Source organism: Pectinophora gossypiella, chromosome 24 (genome assembly GCF_024362695.1).
Source record: "Pectinophora gossypiella chromosome 24, ilPecGoss1.1, whole genome shotgun sequence".
Lineage (NCBI taxonomy): Eukaryota > Metazoa > Arthropoda > Insecta > Lepidoptera > Gelechiidae > Pectinophora > Pectinophora gossypiella.
In genome coordinates, this window is record NC_065427.1 from 1,424,166 (window position 1) to 1,451,457 (window position 27,292).

A 27,292-nucleotide genomic window follows, 5' to 3' on the forward strand; every position below is an offset into this window, starting at 1 on the left:
TTACTATTGTGTTACAAAAAAAAAATGTTAAAAATGTTGTTGTGTGCTGTGTTAAAAATGGCTACGGTTGCATCTTTGTCGCGTGTTCAAGCAAAAAAACCATTAATTCACTCTCAAATGCAATTTTGTCAGTCACGGCAGAAAACTGGAGCAATTTCGAAAAACATGTCCAGAACCTTGAAAATGAATATTGGGAAAAAGACATGGGAATGGAAAATGAAATGGAAGATTTTATTATAAAAGTCGGAGATACCAGTAACGAAGATTCTTTAAGTTTTTGTAGCGATACGTTAGATGATTCAGATGAATAAATATTAACTTAAATGAAAACGTGGTATTATTTTATTCACATTTTGTTACATACATAATAAAAATATATCGATATTGAAAACGTCACGTCACTAGAGAATTGCCATGTCGACCTGTCGTCTACATTGCACCTACCTACCTACCTATATACCTACTTAAATAAACATTCGAAAGAAAAACCTACCCACTAGTAGGCATAAAGGCAGCGCCTCTCGCGTCCACAAGCCGTGCCTATCCATAGTGTGGCCCTAAAAAAGCACAAAGAGCACCATTAGTCCGCTCCAGCGACATTTCACGCTCTCAGCCATCTTACGCTCTAGCTAGAGCAACGTGACACCACTCTCCGCGACCCAATTTCTCTGTGAGATGTTAGTGGATGAGAAAACGAGGAAATTCGAGTCTAGTTTTTATTTTTTTAGGTTTTACTTGTGATGAGACTTACGCAAAATTACTTAAATATGTTCTTTTTTATTTCTAAACAAGAAATTATAACTAGTAGAGTCAATAAAGTCAGAGTTTCTTAACTAACTATTAATTTGGCAGAGAATAAAATAGAATAGAAATATGTAGTTTATTTTTCATGGTTAATTTATCAAATTTCCACAAACAATTACAAAAAAGAGTTTTAATGATTTTTTTCTTTAATATAGTCGTGAACTTATCTGTGTTATCAAATTTCCAAACACGGTGCTTACTATTCATCATCATCTCGCGTTATTCCGTTTTTCACAGGATCCGCTTACCTAATCCGAAGATTTGACAGGTCCGGTTTTTTATAGAAGCGTCTGCCTGTCTGACCTCCCAACCCCCTCACCGTTCGTTGGGGCGGTGCTTACCGTTCGTATGAAAGAAATTCAAGTTCGAAATTCAATGAGCTAATGGATCAGCCAACATTACAATTCACTCCAGAAGTGTTTGATAAGGAAGACGATATGTTTGTTATTCCGGATCAAGTTACGAAAGTCAGATATTTTGGGCCGCGAGTCAAGATTACTTTTCCCTCTTCTGCAGAGTCAGAGAAATTATGGACGAGAGTTGCCTTTAATCTGTCTAACTAAATAAAGCTAAACTTTTTCTGCCAATTTTTGGAGGAAATGAGGTACCTATTGCCGATTTATAGTCAAACCACGTAAGCTAAATTTATTTCAAGTAGTTTTCATTCTGGGTAAAAATTGAGACCAATTTTTTTTTTCCTGATTGAAATTAATTTGTCTATTGCGAGGTTTTGTTGAAAAAGATCACAATCGAATGTGAATTTTCAAAAAACGCTTACGTGGTATTCGATATAAGGCTACGATATGTGTCATGTATCCACTCACTGCTAGACTTCTTTTTTTATAAGAATTTGAGTACGTTTGACCACCATCCTGGTCTTAAGCAGCGACGACGTGGTCTAAGATGGAGCTTGCAAACTCAAATAGTGCCTATTCACTCTTGCCTTCACTCTTGCCTTGAAAATCCCGACTTCTTGTCGTGTCTATCCATTACTGGAGGTTGGCGATCAGCTCATGGATTGTGTGTCTGTCTCTAGCCATACGTAAGGTCTTATACCGTCGCCACCCTCGTCCACTCCTTGATATCATCTACCCATGTCATGTCATCCTCGGCCTTCAACTGTATTGATTATAAAAGGACACCACACATAGTTTTACATCAGAGTTAGAACTTCTCTTTGTAAGTAAGTATTCTACAAGATATAACACGACGGTAGACGAAACACATTTTTATGTAAATCTAGAGGGCGCCAAATTGAATTTAGCATGACGTAACATAGCCTATAACCACCGGACAATTAAGACGCTTCTAGAGACACCTCATTTGTTAAATTCTGACAAGTGGTTTAGAAGTTTGGTTGGAACAGACGTGCATACATAACATACATACATAACGGTCAAACACATATCGCTCGTTTTGCTTCGCCGCAGTCGGGTAATAATCAGCTTCGCAATTTTTATGTTCTGTTGTGGTTGGTATATTTTACAACTGCTTGTTTAACTTTTAAACAGTTTCTTAAAGTCTATCAAGAAGTCCTAGATATCCAGGTATCTCCACTATGTTCTTTAAATGCTAAAAGTTTTCAGGCAGAGATAAATTTTAAACTGCTTAAGTTCGTCTTTGAAACAACAACGATAAAAAAGTTTGCGTTTTATAGTGCGGAAATCGTGGTCATGTTTTTACTTAAATAATAGACGATCAAACGAACTTCTTGAAGCGAAGTTCGATCACTATTATATGAGTCGCTTCATTCGAAGATATAAGTATTATTAACCAGGTAGTCCTTTAAACCTACAGGCAACTCGCACGAATTTTAAAGATTCTATCGATTTTAAATCGATTGATTGATATTTTTTTTTTTTTTTTACTAGCTCGCGCCACCCTATACCGTCCTGTCACCTCATTTCGTTTAGAGAATAGGCTAAGCTACATTTAAGTCTTTTCTGTGTTTTGGGTTCAAGGGCGGGTGGGTGTGTTTATATCTTCGAATGAAGCGACTCATATAATAGTGATCGAACTTCGCTTCAAGAAGTTCGTTTGATCGTCTATTATATTTCGTCGCTTCATTCTTCAGATATAAGTATTATTAACCAGGTAGATGTTTAGAGATAGTGTTTATAATCAAACACGCCATATATACCACAAGAAAAGACTTTAATAAACAAAACTTTCTCTCCTTACAATGATTACTTATAATTTGTTAATCATATAATGGCGTAAATAAAAATCAAAATCAAGACGCTCTTCTGTCAACTGGAGTGCAAACTGATTTTGCAAATGCTCCTTCGTCGATGATTGGGCGATTGTAAAATCGAGCGAAAGTCAGGGATGAACTAGACCATCCGGCGGTTTTTCTTATTGTGTCTATGCTTACACCAGCCGACGCCGCCGCCGAGGTGGAGGCGTGTCGGGTGCTGTGTGCACTAAATGTGCTCACATCAATGCCGCTCTCCGCCAGAGTCTGCTTAATCCAGCGACTAATGGACTGCGGAGAGGCCTTTTTGTGGGGTTTTTTATAAGTCAAAATAAGGTTTTCAGTGCCCGCAGGTCGTAAACCTGAGGTAACACGGAGGTATTCATCGAGTGTCAAAACCGGGCAGATACTTAGGTTTTCCTGGAATGACGGCAAGTAAAGAGTGGGCTGCTCTCTACCAGCAGCAGACGTCTTAATAATATCGGGAATATAAATCTTTATACCGTTTGGGCACCTATCCACATTTTTCACCTTAATCAAAGATAGGGTCTGCACTCTGTGGCCAGTACAAAGGGCGAGTAACATTAAAAATTTTTTAGTTAATTTATCGAGGCTTAGATTGCTATTAGGCATCCACTGGGAAATGTAAGTAAGCACCATCTGTGGATCCCAAGTAGTTGAATACTTGGGACGAGAGGGGCGTTGTCTATATATACCTTTTAATAACCTTTTTATTCTTTCGTCCGAACCTAGGTCGTTGCCCAGGAGTAACGACAAAGCAGAGCGGTGACTGTTAATGGTACCGTAAGCGGCTCTTGAGTTGAATTGTTGTGTGATGCTCTGTCGCGGGGCCACCACCTCCAATTCAGTTGAAAACGATATAGATTACTGTACGTACCATGTACATAGTGTACGTGAAAAGATTTTATGTGTACGTGCTATAATTAGAAAGAAAACAACAAATTAAAGTGGCTTCGCTGGAGAGCATACTCCCCAGCGGAGCCACTCAGTTTGCATACTTCGAGATGTTTTCTTCCTGTAAATTGAAGTATAGTTTGATGTACGTACTACGTACATAGTGTACGTGAAAAGATTTTATGTGTACGTGCTATAATTAGAAAGAAAACAACAAATTAAAGTGGCTTCGCTGGAGAGCATACTCCCCAGCGGAGCCACTCAGTTTGCATACTTCGAGATGTTTTCTTCCTGTAAATTGTAGTATAGTTTGATGTACGTACTACGTACATAGTGTACGTGAATAGATTTTATGTGTACGTGCTATAATTAGAAAGAAAACAACAAATTAAAGTGTATATGACGGCATGAACAAAACGTGAAGCGCTGAAGATTTTAAGAAACAATCTCCTTGCGAGAACTTTTTATCTATGCACAAACTACTAAGAGAACCTATTTCAGACGAACGTCTCTCATACAAAACAAAGAGCCTCAGAATTTAGAGTATGACACTTGATTTGACATATAAAATTATATTGCCACACGCAAAAATAATTGTGGGGTTGCCATAGTAATGATATGGCACGGCGTGGCAGTAGTGATAGCTTTAAATTATTTAGATTACTTTAAATTTTGATGACAAGGTTTGGTGACGGATCGGTACGGCACTGACAATTTATGTCAAATCTGTCATAGATACACGGCCGGAAATGTTCATACAAAAAAATTGTACCATAGCGCAAATGTACCGAGTTTAGAAAATGACAGCTACTTCACCCCTCTCCTACTTCATTTCACCCCTCTGCGATCTTCCGCCATCTTGGGACAATCTTAGGTTAGGATATAAACATAGACACAAGGGCAAGCGCTGCCCGCCTGGCGTCCTAACCAAACAAAATCCAAAATCAATCATTGTTTCATTATAGTTTTATAAATGTAAGTGATCGAGTGAAATTTGCGTTGAATAAATTCCGTAGTTAGCCTCTCAACTAGAAAACTGTGATATCCATACAGTATGAGTGTAAGATAAGTAAGCGAAAAGACGAAAAGACGCTATATTTCACCAGTTTCCTAAAAGTGAGCTAGGAAGAACTCTAGAAGTGCAGAAGTTACAGTGTTTGTGTGATGACAATTTGCGAAGGCTTAGGACTACTGGGAACAATTGTGTTTGCCATGCGGATTGCACAAAGACATTTTTATTAAAAACTTTCCGGGTCTCTCAAGATTAGCAGTGTTATTATAAACAAAATATTAAAGGGTACAGATGTCTCTAGATTAGAGAGTTTAGAGGAAAGTTTGCCATTAATGCAAAAAGGCATATTTAAAATAATAATAATAAAGCTCTATTTCAGAAAAAAAATCCATAAAATATAAAACAAAATTAAAAAATAAAATGTTATACAAGTAAACTGCAGTCTTTTTTTATAAACCTTGTCATCAAAATTTAAAGTAATCTAAATAATTTAAAGCTATCACTACTGCCACGCCGTGCCATATCATTACTATGGCAACCCCACAATTATTTTTGCGTGTGGCAATATAATTTTATATGTCAAATCAAGTGTCATACTCTAAATTCTGAGGCTCTTTGTTTTGTATGAGAGACGTTCGTCTGAAATAGGTTCTCTTAGTAGTTTGTGCATAGATAAAAAGTTCTCGCAAGGAGATTGTTTCTTAAAATCTTCAGCGCTTCACGTTTTGTTCATGCCGTCATATACACTTTAATTTGTTGTTTTCTTTCTAATTATAGCACGTACACATAAAATCTTTTCACGTACACTATGTACGTAGTACGTACATCAAACTATACTACAATTTACAGGAAGAAAACATCTCGAAGTATGCAAACTGAGTGGCTCCGCTGGGGAGTATGCTCTCCAGCGAAGCCACTTTAATTTGTTGTTTTCTTTCTAATTATAGCACGTACACATAAAATCTTTTCACGTACACTATGTACGTAGTACGTACATCAAACTATACTTCAATTTACAGGAAGAAAACATCTCGAAGTATGCAAACTGAGTGGCTCCGCTGGGGAGTATGCTCTCCAGCGAAGCCACTTTAATTTGTTGTTTTCTTTCTAATTATAGCACGTACACATAAAATCTTTTCACGTACACTATGTACATGGTACGTACAGTAATCTATATCGTTTTCAACTGAATTGGAGGTGGTGGCTCCGCGACAGAGCATCACACGAATTGTTCAGTTAAAAAGGTAATAATCAATTCTATAGTGGGATTGAACACGTCTAAGCCCCGATGGTCACAGAATTGCCACCATAGCTTAAAAGAAGTATTATACTGTTTCATGGTGCTACTGGAAATTGATGAAAGCATTAGGTCGAGGGCTATTGGTGGGACCTTTCTTCTGATGAAGGCTCGCCGGAGAGCATCGCGGCTGCCAGGGTAAGCGTTTTGTGTAATGGATGCATCGATCTGAAATGGGATTTGAGAAGATTTCTTTTAGGGTTGAATATTATGATATCTGAAATTAACAAACTCTTGAGGAGGGGAAACCAAGGCTGTCCGGGCCAGTAAGGGAAAACGAGTGTTCCCGTGGCTTTGTCGCTGATTATTTTTCTAATGCATTTTAGCACGAGGGAAAAAGGGGGAAATGCATAAAAAAGGTCTGGATGCCAATTGACGGTGAAAGCGTCAACAGTTTCTGCATCCGGATCTCTTTTCCAAGAAATGTATCTACGGCATTTGGCGTTAATGCGAGAAGCGAATAAATCTATATTCGGTTCACCTAATGTATTAGTTATGTGTTTGAAAGCCCAATCAGCAAGTTCCCATTCGGTGTCACCGTCAAGTTTGCGTGATTCCTCGTCAGCTTCTACATTATCGTGAGTGTTTATGTACGAGGCAAAAAGCCAAATATTACGCTTCTCACACCACTGCCAAATGGATTTTGCTAAGTTATTTAGGTGTGGAAATTGTATTCCACCCATACGGTTTATATAGCAGAGTGCTGTTGAGTTATCTACTCTAAGTAGAATCGCACAGTTAGTGAGAGTACCAGCAAAGCATTTGAGAGCCATAAAAATGGCGAGAAGTTCTAAGTAATTAATATGATGGGAATGCTCTTCCTCTTTCCATCCACCATTGGCACGATTTCCATCACAAAATGCGCCCCAACCAGTTCTGGAAGCATCCGTAAATATTTCTATTTTAAAATCTTCTTGTGGTCTAAGGGGATTGAAAGAGGAAGTGATGTGCTTTTCCCACCATCGCAAATCTGGCAAAATAGTATTAGGTAAGCAGATCTTTGTGTCATAGTTTCTGTATTTTTCTAAGAACAGATATTTTTCCCTTTCTAGTTCCTTAGTGTACAACCAGCCATATTTGATGGCTGGGCATGCTGCGATTAATACACCAATAAGCTGTGAATATTCTCTTATTGTGCATCTCGGTAACATAGAATACTTTTTTACCAGATTTAAGATGTTATTTCTCTTTTCATGTGGAAGGGATAGGGACATATCAACCGTATCGAACATGAAACCAAGGAATTTACAAATTTGACGGGGTTCAAGGACACTTTTTTCGTAATTTATCACGAAACCCAAGCATTCAAGTAACTTAATGGTCTCTGTCACGTTTTTCTGACACTCACTGTATGTATTGCCTATACATAGAATATCATCAAGGTAAATAACCGATTGGTATCCTTGGAGTCTTAAATAATGTATGACCTCCTTCATTATTTTTGTGAATACACGTGGAGCGACAGATAGACCATAGGGCAAAGCATTGAAGCAATAAGTCTTCCTATCAAACTGAAAGGACAAGTATTTGCGATCTTCCGTTGCTATCGGGACGAGAAAATAAGCTTCCTTAAGGTCGACAGTAGCCATGAAGCCTTTTTCTGGTACCAACCTCGCTGCTGTCCTATGGTCTTCCATTTTAAAGTGAGCCTTTGAAATGAACTTGTTGAGACATTTTAAGTTTAAGATGAATCTTTTTCCTCCGTTGGGTTTTGGGGCTAAAAAAGTACTTGAAATAAAGGTGTCTGTGTCTACGTGTTTGCATAGCGAGATAGCTCCTAAGGTCAATAATTTATCTACAGCCAGGGACATATCGGTTTTTTCATGAGATGATAGGGAACTGCGAGGAGTTTGTTTCTGATAAACATCGCTACAAAATGGTATACGGTAACCATCATGAATCCAGGAAAGTATTAATGGATTATCGGTAATTTTTAGCCAACAGTTATAAAAGTAGCGTATTCTGCCAGCGTGTACCTCTACTGTTGTTGTGTTGGAGCACGTTGTGGCTTGTTCTGGAACGAGGTCCTCGACTGGGTCGACGATGGTGCTTTGCGGCTCCAGGACCCTGCAGATGAGGTCTTCTTTGTCCCCCCTCGCCCCCCTCTGTTCGACGGGTAGCGAGGAGGGCCCGCCCAGTTTCCCTGAGGCCGCGATCGACTTGTCGAAGCTTGTGCATTAGAAGGCGTTGATTTAGGAGCAGGCGCTGATTTCTTGATTTGAAGGCCTTGCTTTTCAATTACTCTTGAAGCCTTTATTTTTTCTGAGAGCTTTTTTCCAAAAAGCATCTCATCTCTTTCAACGTCTTGAACAATATTTGAAAAAGACTTGTCTAATCCCGGGGTAATGAATTTCATTCTAGCTTGCGTTTCTACGTGATGTAAGTCGCATAAAATGCGGGAGCTCTCACTTAAAAGTTTAATAATTTCCAGCTTATTATCATTGCCTTCAAGTAACAGGGTCAATGCTCTGTTAAGCGCAGTGATTCCTACGCCCAGCTGTTGCTGAACTGACTCAACCCTTTTATCTCGATTTCTTGTTGCGTCAGACACTGCTGCTGATATCTCGGGGTTTAGCTTCGGAGCTTGTAAAAGTGAGCAATTTTCAGGCACTAAGAATTGCTTCATAGTCTTTTCTTTCAGTTCCTTGTTAAGTCCCTTGCGTAAAATAGGGGTCCATAAGCGTGATAGACTATCGTGAATATTTTCGCCAAACTTAGGTAAGTCTTCGGTAGACTCGCCTAAGGCTAAAATAATGTCTGGATCAAGTTCAGGCACAGTGTCTTCTGGTTTTTGTTTCTCACTTGGTATATCCGAAGATTCCGAGGCAGGAACTTCCGGAACCGTCAAGGGTTCTTCGTTGTCCGGCAGAGGAACTTCTTCGGTAACCATTTCTTGATCGTCATCTAAAATTAGAGTGACGGTATTAACTAAATGTTTTAACCAAATAAGAGTGAACTAGGTAGCTAAAACTACGCGTAGCTATAAACAAACTAGCTAGGTGAAAGGAAAGTGTACCAACCTAAAGTTGGTGTCACATTCATTTTTTGCAGTAAAAGTGCTATTTACGAAGTAATATGGCGATATGTTATACGCTAGATATGTATAATTACCATCGTGATGACCCACGGTCAACCTCACGGTAAAATAGGAAAATAATAAAATTATTATTTTTCTTGAGGGTACTTGATTAAAGACATACTGTTGTATTAACCCACGGTTAATCTCTCAGCGTTCAAAAGTGCCACTGTGTTAACCCACAGTTAACCTCTAGGCCTAGTATAGTAAGAGACGAACACAAATATGTTAATTAATAAAACATAGAATAAGAAGATAAGTACCTGATTTGTTTTCCGATCCCGACGAATCAGCAATTAGGAGGAGGCGGTCCCTTTCTTGTTTTTCCTCGAGCTTTCTAATCTTGCGTTGATAACGATCTATCTTTTCGTTTAAACTTCTTTTCGGCATGATTATAAACTCAAAAACTTCAATAAGTAATATGATGATAGACGTGCGTGCGTTGCCTCGCACGAAAAAAGAATGAGGTGACAGGACGGTATAGGGTGGCGCGAGCTAGTAAAAAAAAAAAAAAAAAAAAAAATATCAATCAATCGATTTAAAATCGATAGAATCTTTAAAATTCGTGCGAGTTGCCTGTAGGTTTAAAGGACTACCTGGTTAATAATACTTATATCTGAAGAATGAAGCGACGAAATATAATAGATTTTACTGCCGAATTTTAATTTGTGACTGGCTAGAATACTTTACGTAATGTGACCTTTTATATTTGAGTCGTGAAGTTAAATTTTTTCTTACCATAATTTTCTTTATTTTTGACCCTTTAAACATCACTCGTTTGTCCGAACAAGTAATAACTCCTGGCGGGAATCTTGATATTATAATAGTCCTAACAACAACATAACATCTGTAACACAGGCTTACGCCTATCACAGACACCAGTCTCTCGCCTGCTTTATTAATCTGTACCCGTATTCATTGGATATTGTACTCAAGTTCTAAGCTAGTGAGAGAAATAAACATTATTTTTATTTTATTATTTTTATTACATAAGCTTACTACAGTGAAACCTGGTTAAGTGAGACATCAAGGGACCTGCAATGTCGTTTCACTTATAGAGGTATTCCACTTACCCAGTGTCTCAGATATACAGGTATAAATAAATATCTGTCTCATTTACAGAGGGTTAAATTAATAGAGGTGAGAATACAGGTTATTTCAGTTATACAGGTGCGATCATTAAATAAAATAACGTGTTATGTATTTTCCAAATAAACATCTGTATGATAGTAAAGCGAAACTAAAAATGAAGGTAATTGAAGCTCAAAATTTGTACTTACGTACTTGGAATTTGTGGGTAGAATAAGAATGAGTAAACAAACAATGTTATCTCAGTTACAGAGGTTTATGCATATAAAATTTACTCGCTGTCTCAGTTATACAGGTAACTATGATGATAAATCGAAAGAACGAATCCCAGATATAGAGGCTTACCTCGTCCCACTAACAGAGGTAATTCAGTGCCAAAGTGTTGGGACCTCAGCATGAGTTCCAGTTATGGAGGTTTCTCACTTATCCAGGTCCCACTTAACCAAGTTTCACTGTATATCCCAATCGCCGTATTCAGAAGTAACGACCTCCGCGGTCCAGTGGTTGACCGTTAGGCTCACGATCCGGAGATCCCGGGTTCGTATCCCAGTGCAGAAATATCACAACAATTATGATCCCTAGTTTAGTTAGGACATTACAGGCTGATCACCTGATTGTCCGAAAGTAAGATGATCCGTGCTTCGGATGGCACGTTAAGCCGTTGGTCCCGGTTACTACTTACCGATGTAAGGATCTGACATGACTCATGAGTGGTCATGGTCTATGTCGTGTCTGTTGCGAGGTTTCGTTGACACAAATCACCGGGTGAGAGCCTTCAGCGCTCCCCATTTGTCCGGCCAAGTAGTTAATACCATCTGCGGCAAATCTACAATAAGTCAACTCAAAATAAAGTAATTGTGTAACTCCTTTGGTATTCAACATAACAAAAACGTCAACCATAATATATAATTACCTAATTACAAATCTGTCCCTTTTCAAGGGCCGTCACCTCTTGTCATAATGTCAAAAACAGGTAATATGAAATAATAACCGGGTTACTCTACCCGGATTTTCTCACTTGCTAGTACTGGTTGTACCCGGGAGGTTATTGCGGTTCAAGAGATGCCCGCAAAATTGCCTGGCTCAACTCCGGATGATAGAGCTTGCTAGTGATGGGAAGTGAGAAATATCGATACCTGTATAATATTAATGATGTTGTTTCTGTTAATAAATTCAAATGTTCTTTGTTTTTCTTTTTTAAAGGTATAATGGGCTAATTCCAGTACACACCGTAAAAAAATAACGGGTATAACTTAAAATAAATTTAGATTTATTTTAAGTTATACCCGTTATTTTTTTATCGACGGGTAATCGACAGGCATAAAATTTATGGAACACACGCCAATTTTAGGTAGAAACTTAAACAAACCTCTCAAAATTTAACGTCGGCCAATAACCCGACATAATTAAGTTGACAGCACACGTTAAACAGGATGCATATCAGCGAGATTCCTATTTGATCGCCCCGGATTATTCATTCATTCATTGGTTTTAAAATTGACAGCTGTCAATCATCCGTTCCTTTTCGGTGAATAAGAATATTACAGGTATAACTTAAAAAAAAATGAGGAGGTGTCTGCAGAAATCCGGGCCATTTACTAATTTATTTTTATTTATTTATTTAAAAGGTACATTTATAATATATAATATACATTTATAGCTCTATCTATTCCTAAAATACTTACGGGCTTGACTTTATATAGCGTTGCCTTATAGTGACAACCGCGTAAGCGCGCCTGTTTTAAAAGGCACATTCTGATGTGATTGAGGTGAAAATTAACTAAGAATATAATTTTGTACCTGGATCGAAACTAAGCTGTGTCTACTATTAGGTTTTGTTAACAAAAACCACATCAAAATGATTTTTTTTTAATGGCGCTTTCGAACTGTTCACTATACGACGATGATACGGGTATATGAATTTGTTTAACAACAAAAAAGTTTTTTATTTCCTCAATAGTGACCCATAACTTAACCCATAATTAAGTCAACATTTAACCCATTTACGAAATAATAAACCCACCACAATTACGCCCTTGCCACGCACTAAAATAGTTATCAAAATCAAAACGTAAAGTGATTACGTATATTAATTAACGTCAATCATATCCAGAATGTTCGCAGTGGTCGGACTCCTTCAAATATTTCATGCATATGTTATAAATTTCACGTGAATAAGGTTACTGGAGCAATGCGGCGCCTGCGCGTGATTCAGTCGGTCGGTAGAGTGACCATGATTAATATGACGAATACTTAATTAATGAACAGAAATAATGAATGCCAGGAGAAAATATAAACAGAATCAAAGTATTACAAAATTTTGCGGAACAAAATATCAAGTTTAAATTAAAAATAGTTATGAAAAAATAAAATGTAAAAAAATGTTGTAAGTAAGTACATAATCTACCGAATACCTAAAGTCACACTTCACACGTGTTTTTTCCTAGTGTCGATTATCCTACTGCTGGGCAAAATCCTTCCCTTTTAGCTTCCACTTCTTCATGCCCTGAGCGATCTTCCTCCGTTGCGACTTCGTTCAGGACGGTTAAAAAGGCCACATTGAAGCTATTGATCTAAAACAGCAATATTGCTATTTGAAATTTGTTGTATGTTGATATTGCGCACTTACATAGTTTTATATTCGCAATTGTAAAATTACAATGTTTCTTTTTTAGACAACCAGGCCGTCTCTCCACCGCTTCCTGAATAAACATTTTCTCTCTCTCTCTCTCTCTCTCCTGAGTCTGCCACTGCTTCTCCACTCTCAGTGACATACATACATTTACCTTATTTATATTCCCACTGAAATCAAGACGTGCGAATATTTTTTGGCGATTTTTTTTTAATACGCGGACGAACCAACAACTTGTGGTGTAATAAATTAATGTTTAATGTGTGTATTGCCATCATCTCACGTACTCTCACCCACAGACTAACCCCAATAGACACCGGTACATATAACATCAGAACATCATCATACCGTCAGATTCATTTGCACCCATTTCTATCAACACTAAGCCAAAATATCAATAGATCATACAGGGTCTTCGTGACAATGTAGCGAAAACTTTGAGGTATGATTTAAACTATCTGAGTTGATATTAATTAAATGCTGAAAAAAAATTTAAAAAACACATCACGAATTTTGTAACAGAAAATTCCACTTGATATTAACTCAGAATCATTAGCTGAATCATCCCTCTCGATTTTGAAGTAACCTGACAAATGCTTTTTTTGGACGCAAACTTCACTTTCCTATTTTTAATAAATGATAATAATAATAGTATTAATAGTATTGTTATCATTTATTACAAATATCCATTATTATTTATTAAAAAATAAGAAACAAAGATGACTCAAAATCGATCAGAGATCACAATAATCCAAACACACTTTTATTTAATAGAACCATAGCGCAGAATAACATCTGTGAATTTGACTATTGAACGCCCAGCTAGGTTGGCCCGTCAGGGTATCCTATATAAAAACGAATGAGAACGATTTCGCTTGAATCAGCATCTACTGAGGATAGTCTGTGCTGTCGCCACAACAACTGACCCCAAATCCCGACACGATGAATTGTTAACTAACCGCCTCGTAAATGATCCAACCATGTCGTAACCACATCGTCACCCCATAAAGGGTAACCATAACGACTTTATTCACGCTTTAAAATTATCCAAACTAATGGAATTAAGTAATTTAAATGTGGGTAACTGTCTACGTACAGTCGTGTACCCACTTTAGAACCCTGTCGAACTATCATATTTGACATTTAATGAGACTTACGGTTTACTTTGTCAAAAAAGTTAATCTGACATGGTTTCAAAGTGTCTCATATTATTACTCGTGACCGTACATACTGGTATGATAGCATAGTGTGATGGCTCTGAACTTCAAATGCTAAGTATGGCTGCAACTTGTTTTTTGATGTCTTTATAGGTTTGTCACACATCCTATACTTAGGAATTATTGTCATGTTTTTTCTAACATGTCCGAGTCAGTCTAAGCTTAACACAAATCTTACGAAACACATTAAATGAAAGAAGCCCTATGTCTTAACCTACTTTTCTTCTTTCTGAAGATAATAAGTGTGTAGTACACACTAAAATTTGTTTTATATTATGGCAACACCGCATTTCAATCTTCCTTCTACCCTTTATTGGCGACAGGTGTTGCTATTTTTCACTTTTTGTTAATTTAAATAATACAGGCCATTTCTAAAAGTCGAGCATGTGTTTTTTATTTATATTTAACATCAGCGACGCACAATAAATACTTACCTCTCCTCAGAAGTCTGAAATGATTTATTGATATATTTTTTTATTAATATTTTTAGGGTTAATTTTGAAAGAAAGCATGAAACGTTTGTAATTTCAAAGACATTTTGTTGTTGACTAAAAAACGAGGTCAAAATATAGTAAAACCAGAGATAGCATCTTCTAAGTTATTATAATTTTCCAATAAACGGACATGACCGCCATACGATTATCCGGAACCATCAAATGCATGTGGGCACCCGAGCGTGCGTGGAATAATGCATTAAGTCACCACGCGCTCGAATGTCGTTGGACAAACTACTACTTAATAATATAAAGTTTAAAATACCTGCGCAATGTTAGGAGATTTATTGAGGTTCCGTTTTTATACTGGTTAATAATAAATATGGCGCCCTTAAGCCTGTGTCATTCATCACTACAACAAACTAATGAGTTCAATCATTCTCGTTGAATTGTGAACTAAATTTCTTCTGTTATAATTATAAAATGTCTACCATAATTTTAATGTAGGTACTTGTAGATACTTAATAGGATTTATTCCAGAGTAGAATTTGGTACTTTCCAAAGGCTGTCTGGAAGAGATTGCTATTTAGGCATTAGGCCACCTGTTCTACTTTTTGTATTTCTCTTTTATGTTATGTACGCTTGAATTTGAATTCTACGCCTCTGAATATCAAGAGAATTATAGGTATTTTACCGTTAAGCCGTTGGTTCTGGTTACTACTTACTGATGTAAGTACGTAGTCGTTACACGAGCCATTTCAGGGGCCTTTTGCGGCTCAGTAGTAATCCTAATATCACGGTTGATATGGACAGATAATGCTTTATTATGCTGGATGAATACCGAAATAACGGATCATATGCAAGGAAATTTTCTACTTAAGACGGGTCCCGAAAGAATCTGTTGGAAGACCACAGATGAGATGGAAAGACGACATTAGATAGTTGGTAACACATAGTTCTTATTATAGAGTGGAATATGCACAAAATGAGCATATTATATGAGGCAATGATCGTATTGTTGCTTCTTTGGTATCGCCGCCACCATAACAACTAGCGCTTGTGTGAAATAGTAATCCTCACACCACGGTTGATGAGGTTGGTAATCCACCTCACAACCCACACGATAGAAGAACACTTTACTCGATAAGTGTTACATCACTATTCTACGCGCTGTCGAGAGCACTTTACACGGTTTGCGGGTAATATCGTGTCAAGATACGAGAGCGCGGGCCATCGCAGCTTATCAACTTGAATCTATTTGCATTCCATCACTGCAGAGTTAGGTTACATGTGTGAAGTATGGAACGGGCTTATCACAGTAAAAACGATTTTATCTTTATATATAGGGGGCATTGTTCGGTTCTACATATTATTATCCAATATTATGACAAATTTTAACACATAAACTTATGGATAGACCCCCCTTTCCCCTCCTTTTCTTCCATAGTATATGTAGTAGTTTAAGTAGTGATATTTATTTATTATAACAATTATAATTATGTGTATTATTATTATGTAGTTTATGTAGTCGAAAGTGTATTTATTTTTATATGCACAAGTATTCCCATGCTGCACTATCCCGCTATATTACATAATATTCAATATCTCCTATATTTAAAGGTTGCCTGGAAGAGATTGCTACTTAGCAATAAGGCCGCCTATTGTACTAATTATATTTCTCTTTTGTTCTGTATTTTGTTTTTTCCTGTTTGTGCAATAAAGTATTTGTTATGTTATTATGATAGAGTTATGTTCGCTGTTACTGTGGTCTATCTACATCATGGTATAAGAAAACCAGCCGGGTCTGCATGACAACCGATTTATATTGACCGCTTCGACCAATACACGATACAAATGCTATGCTTAGCTAAGGCCTCGATATAATTCGCGCCGCGCGCGGCGCGGTTACCGTGCACAGCCTACACGTATACTCAAAACTAACAGCTAGCAATTCCATCTGACATCACCCCACCCTACGTTGCCATTTCGTAAAAAATAAATTACCCACATTCAATGTTTTTAATTTACTTTGCAAGGAAATTTTCTACTTTTAGTAAAAGATTTACGTAAGTACAGTTTTAATGATTTTTGTATACTTATGTGACAAATAATAGTCATTAAATACATTAGTCAGTAATTCACTTAATTTTCAATAATAAAATTTACGTCCATGGAATGTTTAAGATACCAATTTAATGGTAACACTTTACGTCATCAAGGGCTAGCAATGGCGGCTTGTTATAGGATTGAGCATACCTGGTCTTCTTATACCATTGTCTACATCAAACCGTTTATGATTCGAAGATTAGAGTTAAGCAAATGCTGTAAAGTAAACCTGTGGCAGTACTTTATATACATAAATAAATACATAGGCTTTATTAGAGCGATGGACTCACGGTCTGGGTTTGTTTCCCGATGGGGACAATGCAGAAATCACTTTGTGAAACTGTCCTTTGTTTGGCTAAGATATTGCAGACTGAATTACTATGATTGTCCAATAAAATAAGATGATTATGTGCTTCGGAATGCGCGTCAAACCGTTGGTCCCGGATTAGACCTAATGCCTTCACCAACTCGCAGTAGAGCAGCGTGGTGGAGTATGCTCCATACCCCCTCCGGTTGGGTAAGGGGAGGTCTGTGCTCAGCAAATGAGCCTTTGATTAAACTAAATTAAACATTCATCCTCTATTATATATGAACATTCTTCTCCTATCGTGTGAAATGAAATGTTTTTTTTTCTGTGCATGGTATTTAGGTTACAAACAGCTGTTATTTTTCATTGAATATCACCAAATATTACCTTTTCAGGCATACACATAGATTATTTAAAAGTGTGAGTTGTGAGGTGGAGTACCAACCTCATCAACCTACATTACACAAGATTTAACAACTAACTTTTTTTGGAACATTTATCTTTGATTAATCTACGTATATTGTATTGTCTGGTTGTATGAGGCCTCATGACGATCATTGTATTGTTGCAGCTGCACTCTGAATACCGCAGCACGTACCGATGGCACGAGTTCAAGCAGCAGCAGCCGGCGCAGGATGGCGTGGTGCAGCAACCTGCGCGCACGCCGCCTTCCGCACTGCCGCTACAGCGCGGTCAGTATTACGTCTACTATAGCAGCTATACTCACCTTACTACCCAATTGAAGGACGTAATATACGATCCCGACGACCCGATTACTCTAGCCATAGAGGCAGCCAATCAGCTCGCGACACCAAACACTTCAGGACCCAGTTGCAATTTCTTGTCAATTCTTCTCCTCAGCCATAACACCGAAATGACGTAGACTCAAAAATGTTAAATTGACATTCAACAAGTTTATTTATGATAATTACGTTGAATAAAATGATTCTGATTTCTGATATACCTATCGGCATTTGTAACAGTACCCAATCCATCTGCAGGTCCCATCGAGCCGGCGATGCCGCGTCGCAAAAAGTACCCCGGAGTGGCGTACAAGGCCAACGAGTTCTTTGACCCGGCGCCTGCTGACGACATACGGCCGCAGAACACCGACCGGGCGCGGGTAGGAAGTGGGGGGTTAAAGTGGCCACATCGAAGCAATTCATCTAAGAAAGCAATATTGCTATTTGACATTTGTTTGCATTGCGCACTTACTTTTATATGCGTAAATGTCAAATTGCAATATTACTTTCTTAGATGAATTGCTCCGATGTGCTCTGCTGCTTCATTCCCTTCTAGGGGGGGGAAGGGGGGGGGATAAAAAAGGGCTTTTTCGACATATGTTGGCATTGCGCAATTAAGCACTTTTATATTTATGCGGAAATGGTGCGCATGAAACAGTGGTGCAGGGGGGTTAAAAAAGGCCTCATAGAAGCAATTCATCCGACATTTCTTGGAACACTTGCATGCTTACTTTTATATTCGCAAATGTCAAATTGCAATGTTGGTTTTTTATGATGAATTGTTTCGATGTGGCCTTTTTTCCTCGAAAACCTCATCAATCCTGGTGTCAGGGCTACTATTGAGCCTCCAAAGCCTGACGTGGCTCATGTAATTACTTACAACTCATGCTCATGTCCCGACTCAACTCATACCCCCTCCGGTTGATTGAGGGGAGGCCTGTGCCCAGCAGTGGGACGTATATAGGCAGTTTATGTGTGCATGCTCATGTAGTACCCACGTTCAGAGAAGAAGAATGATTTCTTCGATTACCGGTTTCAACTGAAAACCAGCGTCATAGTCTAGGCTATGGCATTATGCTGAGGTGGAACCGTTTCGGCATACATTCATAACTGTATTATTTTATGTTAATTATGTTAAAACAATAAGTATGTCGAATAAATATTTTTCTTTCTTCTTCTTCTTTCTTCTTTCTTTCGAGATAACAGCTACTGATGAAACTGCAAAAAGGGCTTCTCCAACAACCCAGTTATGTTGTAAAGAGTTCTTGAATGATTAAACGTGAATACTTTATTGGCAGAGCGCTCAAAGGAATGACAACGACCGCGCTGGCCGACGCAGCAAGTCCGAGGGTCCTCGACAACCACGATGGACTGACACCGTTGAGCCCAAGGTAAGAAACACTTTGGTCAAAGCAGCAGCATCAGTATCATCTCCCTAGCGTTCGCGTCCGCTTACCAAACCTGAAGATTTGACAGGTCCGGTTTTTCAAAGAAGCGACCTGTGTGACTTTGATTTGACTATATGACTGAACATTAGAACACATTTCTCGGGAATGTGAATTTCATTTGGTAAAAGCAGTTGCAAAACTTCAAATCAATCTAGTTTTGAAACGGTTACAGGCTTTGCACCTCCATCACGTAAAAAAATATGTAAAAATCACTAAAGGAAACAATTTTATTAAGTAGAATAGAATAGAAATTGTTTATTATACGAGGACGCCACACACAAAAACAAGATAATAACATCACTTACAATTTTTCCAAATCAATTACAAAATAGCAAAAAGGATGTTCGGCGAAATGGTGGTGAATCCCGCTCATACTCGACGATCGCGGCTAATACGATCGCGGCGTGAGAGTTGACTAGAAGAGTGCTGGCTAACTCAACAGCCTCTGCGATTTTAAATGAAAAATATATTTCATTCTGCTCTTCAAAATTACAAATCACGACTATATTGAAACTATGTTCTATTTTCATATTGCAGAGTTTCATCCAAAATGTTTGTCATTCTAAATCGTTCTCCATCACCAGGCGACCACAGCCCTGGGCGAGGTGATGGCGAAGGAACCGGAGCCAGCCAGCACGGAATACCGCAACCAGTTCGCTTGGCCCAAGGACACTGACGCCGCTCCTAGGAAGAGCATCTCCATGGGAGCATTGAAGAAAGCCGCTGTTGCTGAAGGTATGTTGATGTATTCGTTGAGGCACTTATCATGTTGCAAAGTTCTCCGATTTCCATCATCATTATGTCTCCCTATCGCCATCTTGTTTTCAGAGGATCCACTTACTTAAACTGAAGATTCGACAGGTCCAGTTTTCTATTGAAGCAACTGCCTATCTGACCTTAGGTCTAAGCTGAGATTTGCATCCATCTAGGCACCCTCAGAATTGTTAGAAACTGTTGCTTGATAGAAACAAGTTCCATGTGATATTTTCTTGCAGTTTCAGTTGGTACGATACGATATTAACGCTCTTGCCAACACAAAGTAGGTTATAAGTGTGACAAATTGAAGAACGAATTAGATCGTGTCCTATTTTGGCCACGAGTCTTTTTAGGATTTTTTGCCCTAGTTCGTTGCTATCCAGCCTATGTACAGTAAAAACTACTACAAAGAAATCTTAAGAAATGCAATGCAATGACTCGACACGATCTCACTAGGACACCATGGTTGCGCCACCAGCGTTAAAATTATTCGGGATTCGGTTACCAGCACCAAATTGGTTGCGCAATCAAGTGAGGTACCCTTTATACAACTTTTTGTATTGACATGACTTATGTTGTAGGTTTGCTTAGCATTAATTATTTGGAAAACCCACTAGGGTCGATTCATTCTTTCAAATATTTTTCCTCTCAGACGACGCCCTGAGCCGAGGTTCGCGCTCAAGTGGGCACCCTCAGGCCTGTTGTCTTAAATGTTGTACCGGGTGAGAGCCTTCAGCGCTCCCCATTTGTGCGGCCAAGTAGTTAATGCTATCTGCGGCAAATCTACAATAAGCCACGTCAAAAAAAAAGTATTCGGAAAACTCATCATCTATCACGTTTGTCGTACAAAAAGCTCAGTGCCGTGTGGGTGATCAGTTTATCATGCTATGGATGACAATATTGGGAATAGGTAGTATAGTTATGTTCTGATGACTAATTAAATGTATACAGTGCTTGCTACAGTATTACACTTACACTGTATCACTGTGTCATCTGGAAATCCTCTAATGATGAGTAATCGTTTAAGAGCCAAAGAACAATTTTTCTTTGAGAAATGTGATTTAGGAGGTATGTTGACCTAACCTGACCTGTAATGAACTCTGGAAAATCATTTACCTTTTGGGTTGGGAATTGGCAGTTTATTCTGTGTAAAGTCCGGAGTTGTCAAATTGTGGAAAATGACCGTTCTACGTAGTATTATTATATTCTATGCTGTGTTCCACGCTTCGTACCATTCCCTAGTTTTAGAGGCAAAGTTTGTAGGTATTCAAATACAGTATAAACTCAAAGGGGACTGAACGAAACAGTACGAATGTTTTATGTATTGTGCTGAACTTCCACTGAGGATTAGCATACGGATGCCATCTGCAGGCTGACGAAGTTTATAACTAAGTAAATGAAAATTGTCGCTTCGAGTTTTTGAGAAAAAAGATAGACTGTTTTATAAGCTTATCTACACATATTTAAATAACATCACACGTTTTTCTCGTTGGGGCAGGCAAAGACCATGAAATTAGGTCGTGTACTAAGGTTCAAAATAAATTATGAAATTCTGATTACAAAATACAGACAGATAGATTTAAAAGTAACGAAAACATTGTGCAATCATCTTGTCATGACCGTTAGCTTAACTGGTTTAATAGAAAAAAAAATAGTAGTTTTTTTTCTTGTACCTATTCTTCTTTTTTTTGTTGTAGTGTTGCCTGACTGTAACTTTTCATACCTTTTGTTGTTCCGTTATTTATTTTTTTAAACTAATTCTAGATACATGTTAATTACATAAGTTGTGCACGTCTGTAATTGGTGCAAACACTAGTACTAGCCTTAAGAAAGTTTTATTAATTGTTGTGTTTTTGTACTGTTGATGTGCCTAATAAATAAATAAATAAATAAATAATAAAATAAAAAAAAATAATGAAAAGCATTTTCGTTGTTCCATTTCCCTTATTTATGAATTTGAATTTAAATAAAGTAATATGTCCGACATTTCATAACGTTTTTCTATGACGTCACAGTGTGCTTTTTCATATAAATTCCATAGTAATTTCGGGTTTTGACGTTTAGGAAAAAGTAACTGATTTGACTAGTTGGAAACTAGCCTATTCTAGAAAGATTTCCATGGCATTTTCCGGTATGTAGTTCCCTAATCGTCAATAATAGATGAACCTTGTCAATATCGACCACAAATACACAGTCTTTACAAGTCTGTGAGTGTACGACAATGATGTTTTTATAATGCTTTTTCTATAGCGTCAAGGTCGCTAATCATTCAGTAACTACAATGGTTTTTTAACTAAATCCATCTAAGTATCTGACTGTTATCACGCGTTCACAACTTGTAATGATATTTTGTAGATTTTTTGTGACCGACTTCGAGGTTTGAAGCCTTTATATAAATCGGACATGCCTGTAACAAAATAAGTTGTTAAGTATCGGCTAGGAAAATGCAAACAGGTTAAAGGCAAATTTTGTCTAGTCTAGTTTCATCTAATTTGCTTTTTCAAATTTTTTCGCTGTTTGTCAAAAGGGGTGTGATGGTCTGTCGCGGAGCCACTTTAATTAGTTTTTCTTTCTTACTGAGTATAATATATAATCATCATCACCAGCCCATTAACGTCCCCACTGCTGGGGCACGGGCCTTCCCTATGGATGGATAGGGAGATCGGGCCTTATACCACTACGCGAGCCCAGTGCGGATTGCTACTGAAGCCGGGACCAACGACTTAACGTGCCTTCCGAAGCACGGAGGAGTTCGAGATGAAAACTTTTTTTGTGGTCACCCATCCTATGACCGGCCTTTGCGAAAGTTGCTTAACTTCAACAATCGCGGACCGAGCGCGTTTACCGCTGCGCCACCGAGCTCCTCTCATAATATATAATACGCACGTATAATATATGTACGTGGTACGTACATTAAACTATATCGTCTTCAACTGAATTGGAGGTGGTGGCCCTGCGATTGAGCATCACACCAAAAGGGCCCTGTCACTCTAGGACATGGTGGCGCAAACACAACAAAATGCCACTACACCTGTTGTTAGCAGATAGTGGTGTTGGTTGAACAACCAACAAGACACCAGGTGTCAAATCAGCATACATACATTCTGCTGGTGGCGCAACCACCGTCACACCTTACAAGTCAAACATGATTTAGTAGCCACTATTCATCGTAAATATAACTATTTGCTATGTGTAATGTGGCACTGTGTGTGTGATCACTTTGTGAGACTGTCCTTTGTTTGGTAAGGACTTTTCAGGCTTGAATCACCTGATTGTCCGAAAAAGTAAGATGATTCCGTGCTTCGGAGGGCACGTTAAGCCGTTGGTCTCGGCTATTAGCCGTAAAAACACCTCCACCAACCCGCAGTGGAGCAGCGTGGTGGAGTATGCTCCATACCCCCTCCGGTTGATTGAGGGGAGGCCTGTGCCCAGCAGTGGGACGTATATAGGCAGTTTATGTTTATGTAATGTGGCAGTATTTTATTTGTCTCAACAAAAGTGTACTTTAGTGTATTTGGGATCCGTGAATGCTGTCATGTACACTTCAGAAACCTGTTTATTCAATCCAATCCAAAATTTTGCCCACATCATCTTATTATGTGATTCTAAAACTAAATATAATATGAAACTGTTAATAAATAAGTCATCATCACTAATTTAAGAGCCACGCTCTTGTCGGTGTAGCATTTTCAATGCTACATTTTAGGGAAGAATAGAATAGCCTCCTAACGCCGAGATTTGCAGACACAATAGTTAAACAATGCAGTTGGGATTTTAAAAGGACATTCGGTCGTACGACTTTAAAGCAGTGGTTTCCCTCTTGCCTTCCGCCTGAAAATAAGTAAAGCGCCATAAACCAAATGACCAAACCAGCATCGCGATTGACTTTCCAGGGTCTACCGAAGCAGAGCCACTGATGAACCACGTGGACGGAGACCACAATGATAGACACAAACCCTACATTGAAGACTACCTATGGAACGGGCAGAAACCAGGAGTGCAGAGGTGAGTAACCAGCCCTTGTAACCTGACCAACCCCAGAGGTTTGTGTGTCTACTTCATACAAACGATTATGGAAAATATTATACTGTGAATGCTATCCGAGGAAAATCTAAAAACTTGGAACAAGAGACAAAGAAGGAAGATGATTAAAAAGATACTACTATTAATTGAAAAAACACTTACACATGTATAGATTTTGTTGGAAAAGGCTGCCTTAAAAACATAAATGTAATTTATGATTCAAGTTAACAAAAAGGTTATATAAATCGTGTTGTTATAAACTGTATTTATAATGGAAACCTTACGATGGCAGCGTAAGTTACTGAAGCTTTCATTTAAGAAGATTAAGCGTCTAAGATACTTAAAGGTATTTTGCAATCGTTACATTTTTGAAGTAGACATTCAAACCATAACTCAACTAAACCTAACTACCTGTGAAGCAACAAAAGCTCACATATGGATATTTTGATTCCAAAAATATCTTAACCAGGCCTTTGCTTCCCACATTTCATATGAAGCTTCATCTAGTTTATTTTATAGATTGTTTCTATATTCTACTTACTTAATATTCTACCTATCTATCATTTCACTGGCATGCTTTGGTTTCTAAACACAATACAAACCATTCATTACATTCAAGGGAAACAGTCTATAATACCTAAAGCCACAAATAACATAAAAATTATCAAAATCCATTTATCATTATGCTTTGCTTCAGCTAAAGCAGCTTTTTCGCAAATAAATCTCGAAATATTTGAACCCAAAGGTCACAAACAGACCTTAGAGGTTAAAAATACGCCTCTAACCGATAATAAGTACCTACATATCACATTATTTTACCCAATTCACACTAACTTCACACGAATTATGTAAAATATTTTATTTATTTGAGAAATCCGTTAAAATCCGGACCTTTGAATATCATTGCATAATTTTGTAGATAAAAACAATATATTAAGTATTCATTAAAGATTTTGTAGATTCTTTAAAAGATTTTGATATTTATCTATCAGTTTGAAAATATTTTATAGATACCGTAACTTTTTCAGGTGAAGAAAAGAATGAGAAAATATGTTTTTGGGATAATATCACTGATGTAGCTTGCGAACTCTATGTTTAGCTTTATGTCAATTTGTGTTGAAGGAAATTTTATATTAGACCATACTTTGGGGCGAAAATTTTACTCTGTACGTCTGTAGTAGACATGGATACCTATCTGCCTGAAATAAGATAAGATTTAAGGGATAATAAATCATCAAGATACACAAATCCCGTTCCTAAGTAATTAGGGTCGGTGCCTGGATTACTTAGAATATTATTCTACCCAGGAGAAGATGAAATTCTACTCTGAATTTCAAGTTTGATAATTTATGCAAAATAATTCAGTCTTAATTTTACATCGTGTTTTATTTTGTACTTATCAGATGCTTCTATTTAATCTCTTTTTATCTGCACATTTTCTTGTAAATCATCAATAGGTACCAATTTCGGTCTTAAATTTTCAAATATTGCTTATTTCTGTCCTTTCAACAGCTGAAGGCAATATAAAAGTAATATGGTATTCCTATTAGAATATTCAGGCGAAATAAAATTTGGACATTTACTTTCATTAACAAGTGATGGCTCTATATCAAAGTTTCCTCCAAACACCCGTTCTGCCCCTATTTTTCCGACTACAACACTGGGTACAGCAGAACAAAGTCTAAATTTCATTTTTGGTATTTGCTTACTAACTTTCCTCACGGTGGCGGTGTCTAGGCCGAGTAGAATAGTCCAAACTAACATTAGATTGGAATGAGAGCTATAGTTTTATACTAATATCAATGTGTCCTGCACTTGTCGATGTGAACGTTCATTCAAGTTTTTGTTAGATTGTATGTCGTTGTTTCACCTACACTTCTATTAACACTACTATAGGAATAGTTTTCAAGAGAGTCCACACTGTCTCAGTCTGTCTAGACTCTTCCAGGACTAACCTCACCATTGCGAGCTTAACAATTATTTGAAGCATGTCTAACCTTACTAACGGCGCGAGCTGTTTCTTTTGCGCATCATCATTCAAAGAAAACTCCAACCGTCTAAGACTGTCAAATGAAATTTTGCAGAAAATCGACGTTCCGTAGCGCGCTATCGGCCCTCATATCCAACGGGGAGGATCGTACCAAAGATAATAGGAAACGTTTCAAAAGCGAGTACAAAAAGAAATTTAGACCGTTCTCTCAGTACGTGTACGAGGCGTCTAAAGGGACATTTACGAAATGCAGGGGGAAAGGGAAGTCGAATGAGGAGGCGAAAGAGGCGAGCGAGAGGATGCTGGACGGGGCGGGGGCGGCGCGCGGGGGGGAGGGAGGTAGGGACGAGGAAGACAGCGCCAGCACGTTGCGCGCGGCAGGGCTGCAGCCGCTCACACGGCCGCAGGGTGACTCCTGGTACCGCGAGGTGCTGGACCTACGCAAGCGCGCCGGCGAGTACAAGGTCTGCCGCCATAACAACTACACCTCTACACTATAATACCAACGAGAGAGAGAAATTGAGAGGAAAATTTTCGAACGAATGGTCCAACACTACATGCAATTTACTGAGAATACTGAACCAAGAAGACGAAGATTTTTCAAGAACAACAAAACTCAACAAATCGCGATCTTTTTTCAGCACCTTGGTGTTAATATTATAAATCATTTATTCATTAATGAATGTCGACTTAAAGTCAACGTCTTCTTCGTTCAGTAGAATAACACTACGACGAACATCTGAAACATAAATCGAAAATCAAATACATCAGTAGCTTAGCGTAAGAGCCAAACAGTTTAGTAGATATGGTGACCTGTCAAGTATTAATTGTTTAACAAGAAACAAAGACCATAACAGAAACAGACAAAAATTAAATATAAACTCATACAGTCATTGAAACAGACTTATAAACTTAAAACGCTTTCAAAAAAGTACGTAATTAGTCTTATGTACTACACACTACTAAAAGAATTTCAGAAGTGGTAATGTTGACAATTTGCTTTAGGAAATAATTCAACTCATCACCATCGATAAATGACAAAGAAGTGGGCCATGAAATGAAGACATCTTAAATATTGTATTACGCTTTTGTCGTTCGCTTTGTAAGGACGATAGCCGACCTCACTATGGTTGGCGAGGCATCCATAGTGTCAGAGTTATTATTGAACCACCATCATACCCCTGACATATTAACACACATAATGAAGTCATGGTTAACCATCAACACCCTCAATGCAACATAACAAGAA

The 27,292-nt window shown here is 38.0% G+C and overlaps 1 protein-coding gene across 4 annotated transcripts in view; it reads left to right on the plus strand.

Annotated features, from left to right (window-relative positions):
* The window catches only part of LOC126377840 (uncharacterized), a 50,635-nt gene that overhangs the window by 13,304 nt on the left and 10,039 nt on the right, over positions 1-27,292 (plus strand). For all 4 annotated transcript variants that reach the window (XR_007567997.1, XM_050025808.1, XM_050025809.1 and 1 more), the window contains exons 2-7: positions 17,655-17,775; positions 18,085-18,206; positions 19,125-19,217; positions 19,859-20,009; positions 23,924-24,035; positions 26,138-26,507. Coding sequence is in view for 3 of the 4 variants with exons in the window: in XM_050025808.1 (XP_049881765.1) it covers positions 17,655-17,775; positions 18,085-18,206; positions 19,125-19,217; positions 19,859-20,009; positions 23,924-24,035; positions 26,138-26,507 (969 nt within the window). In the remaining variant the exon portion in view is untranslated. The remainder of the gene's footprint in view (positions 1-17,654; positions 17,776-18,084; positions 18,207-19,124; positions 19,218-19,858; positions 20,010-23,923; positions 24,036-26,137; positions 26,508-27,292) is intronic.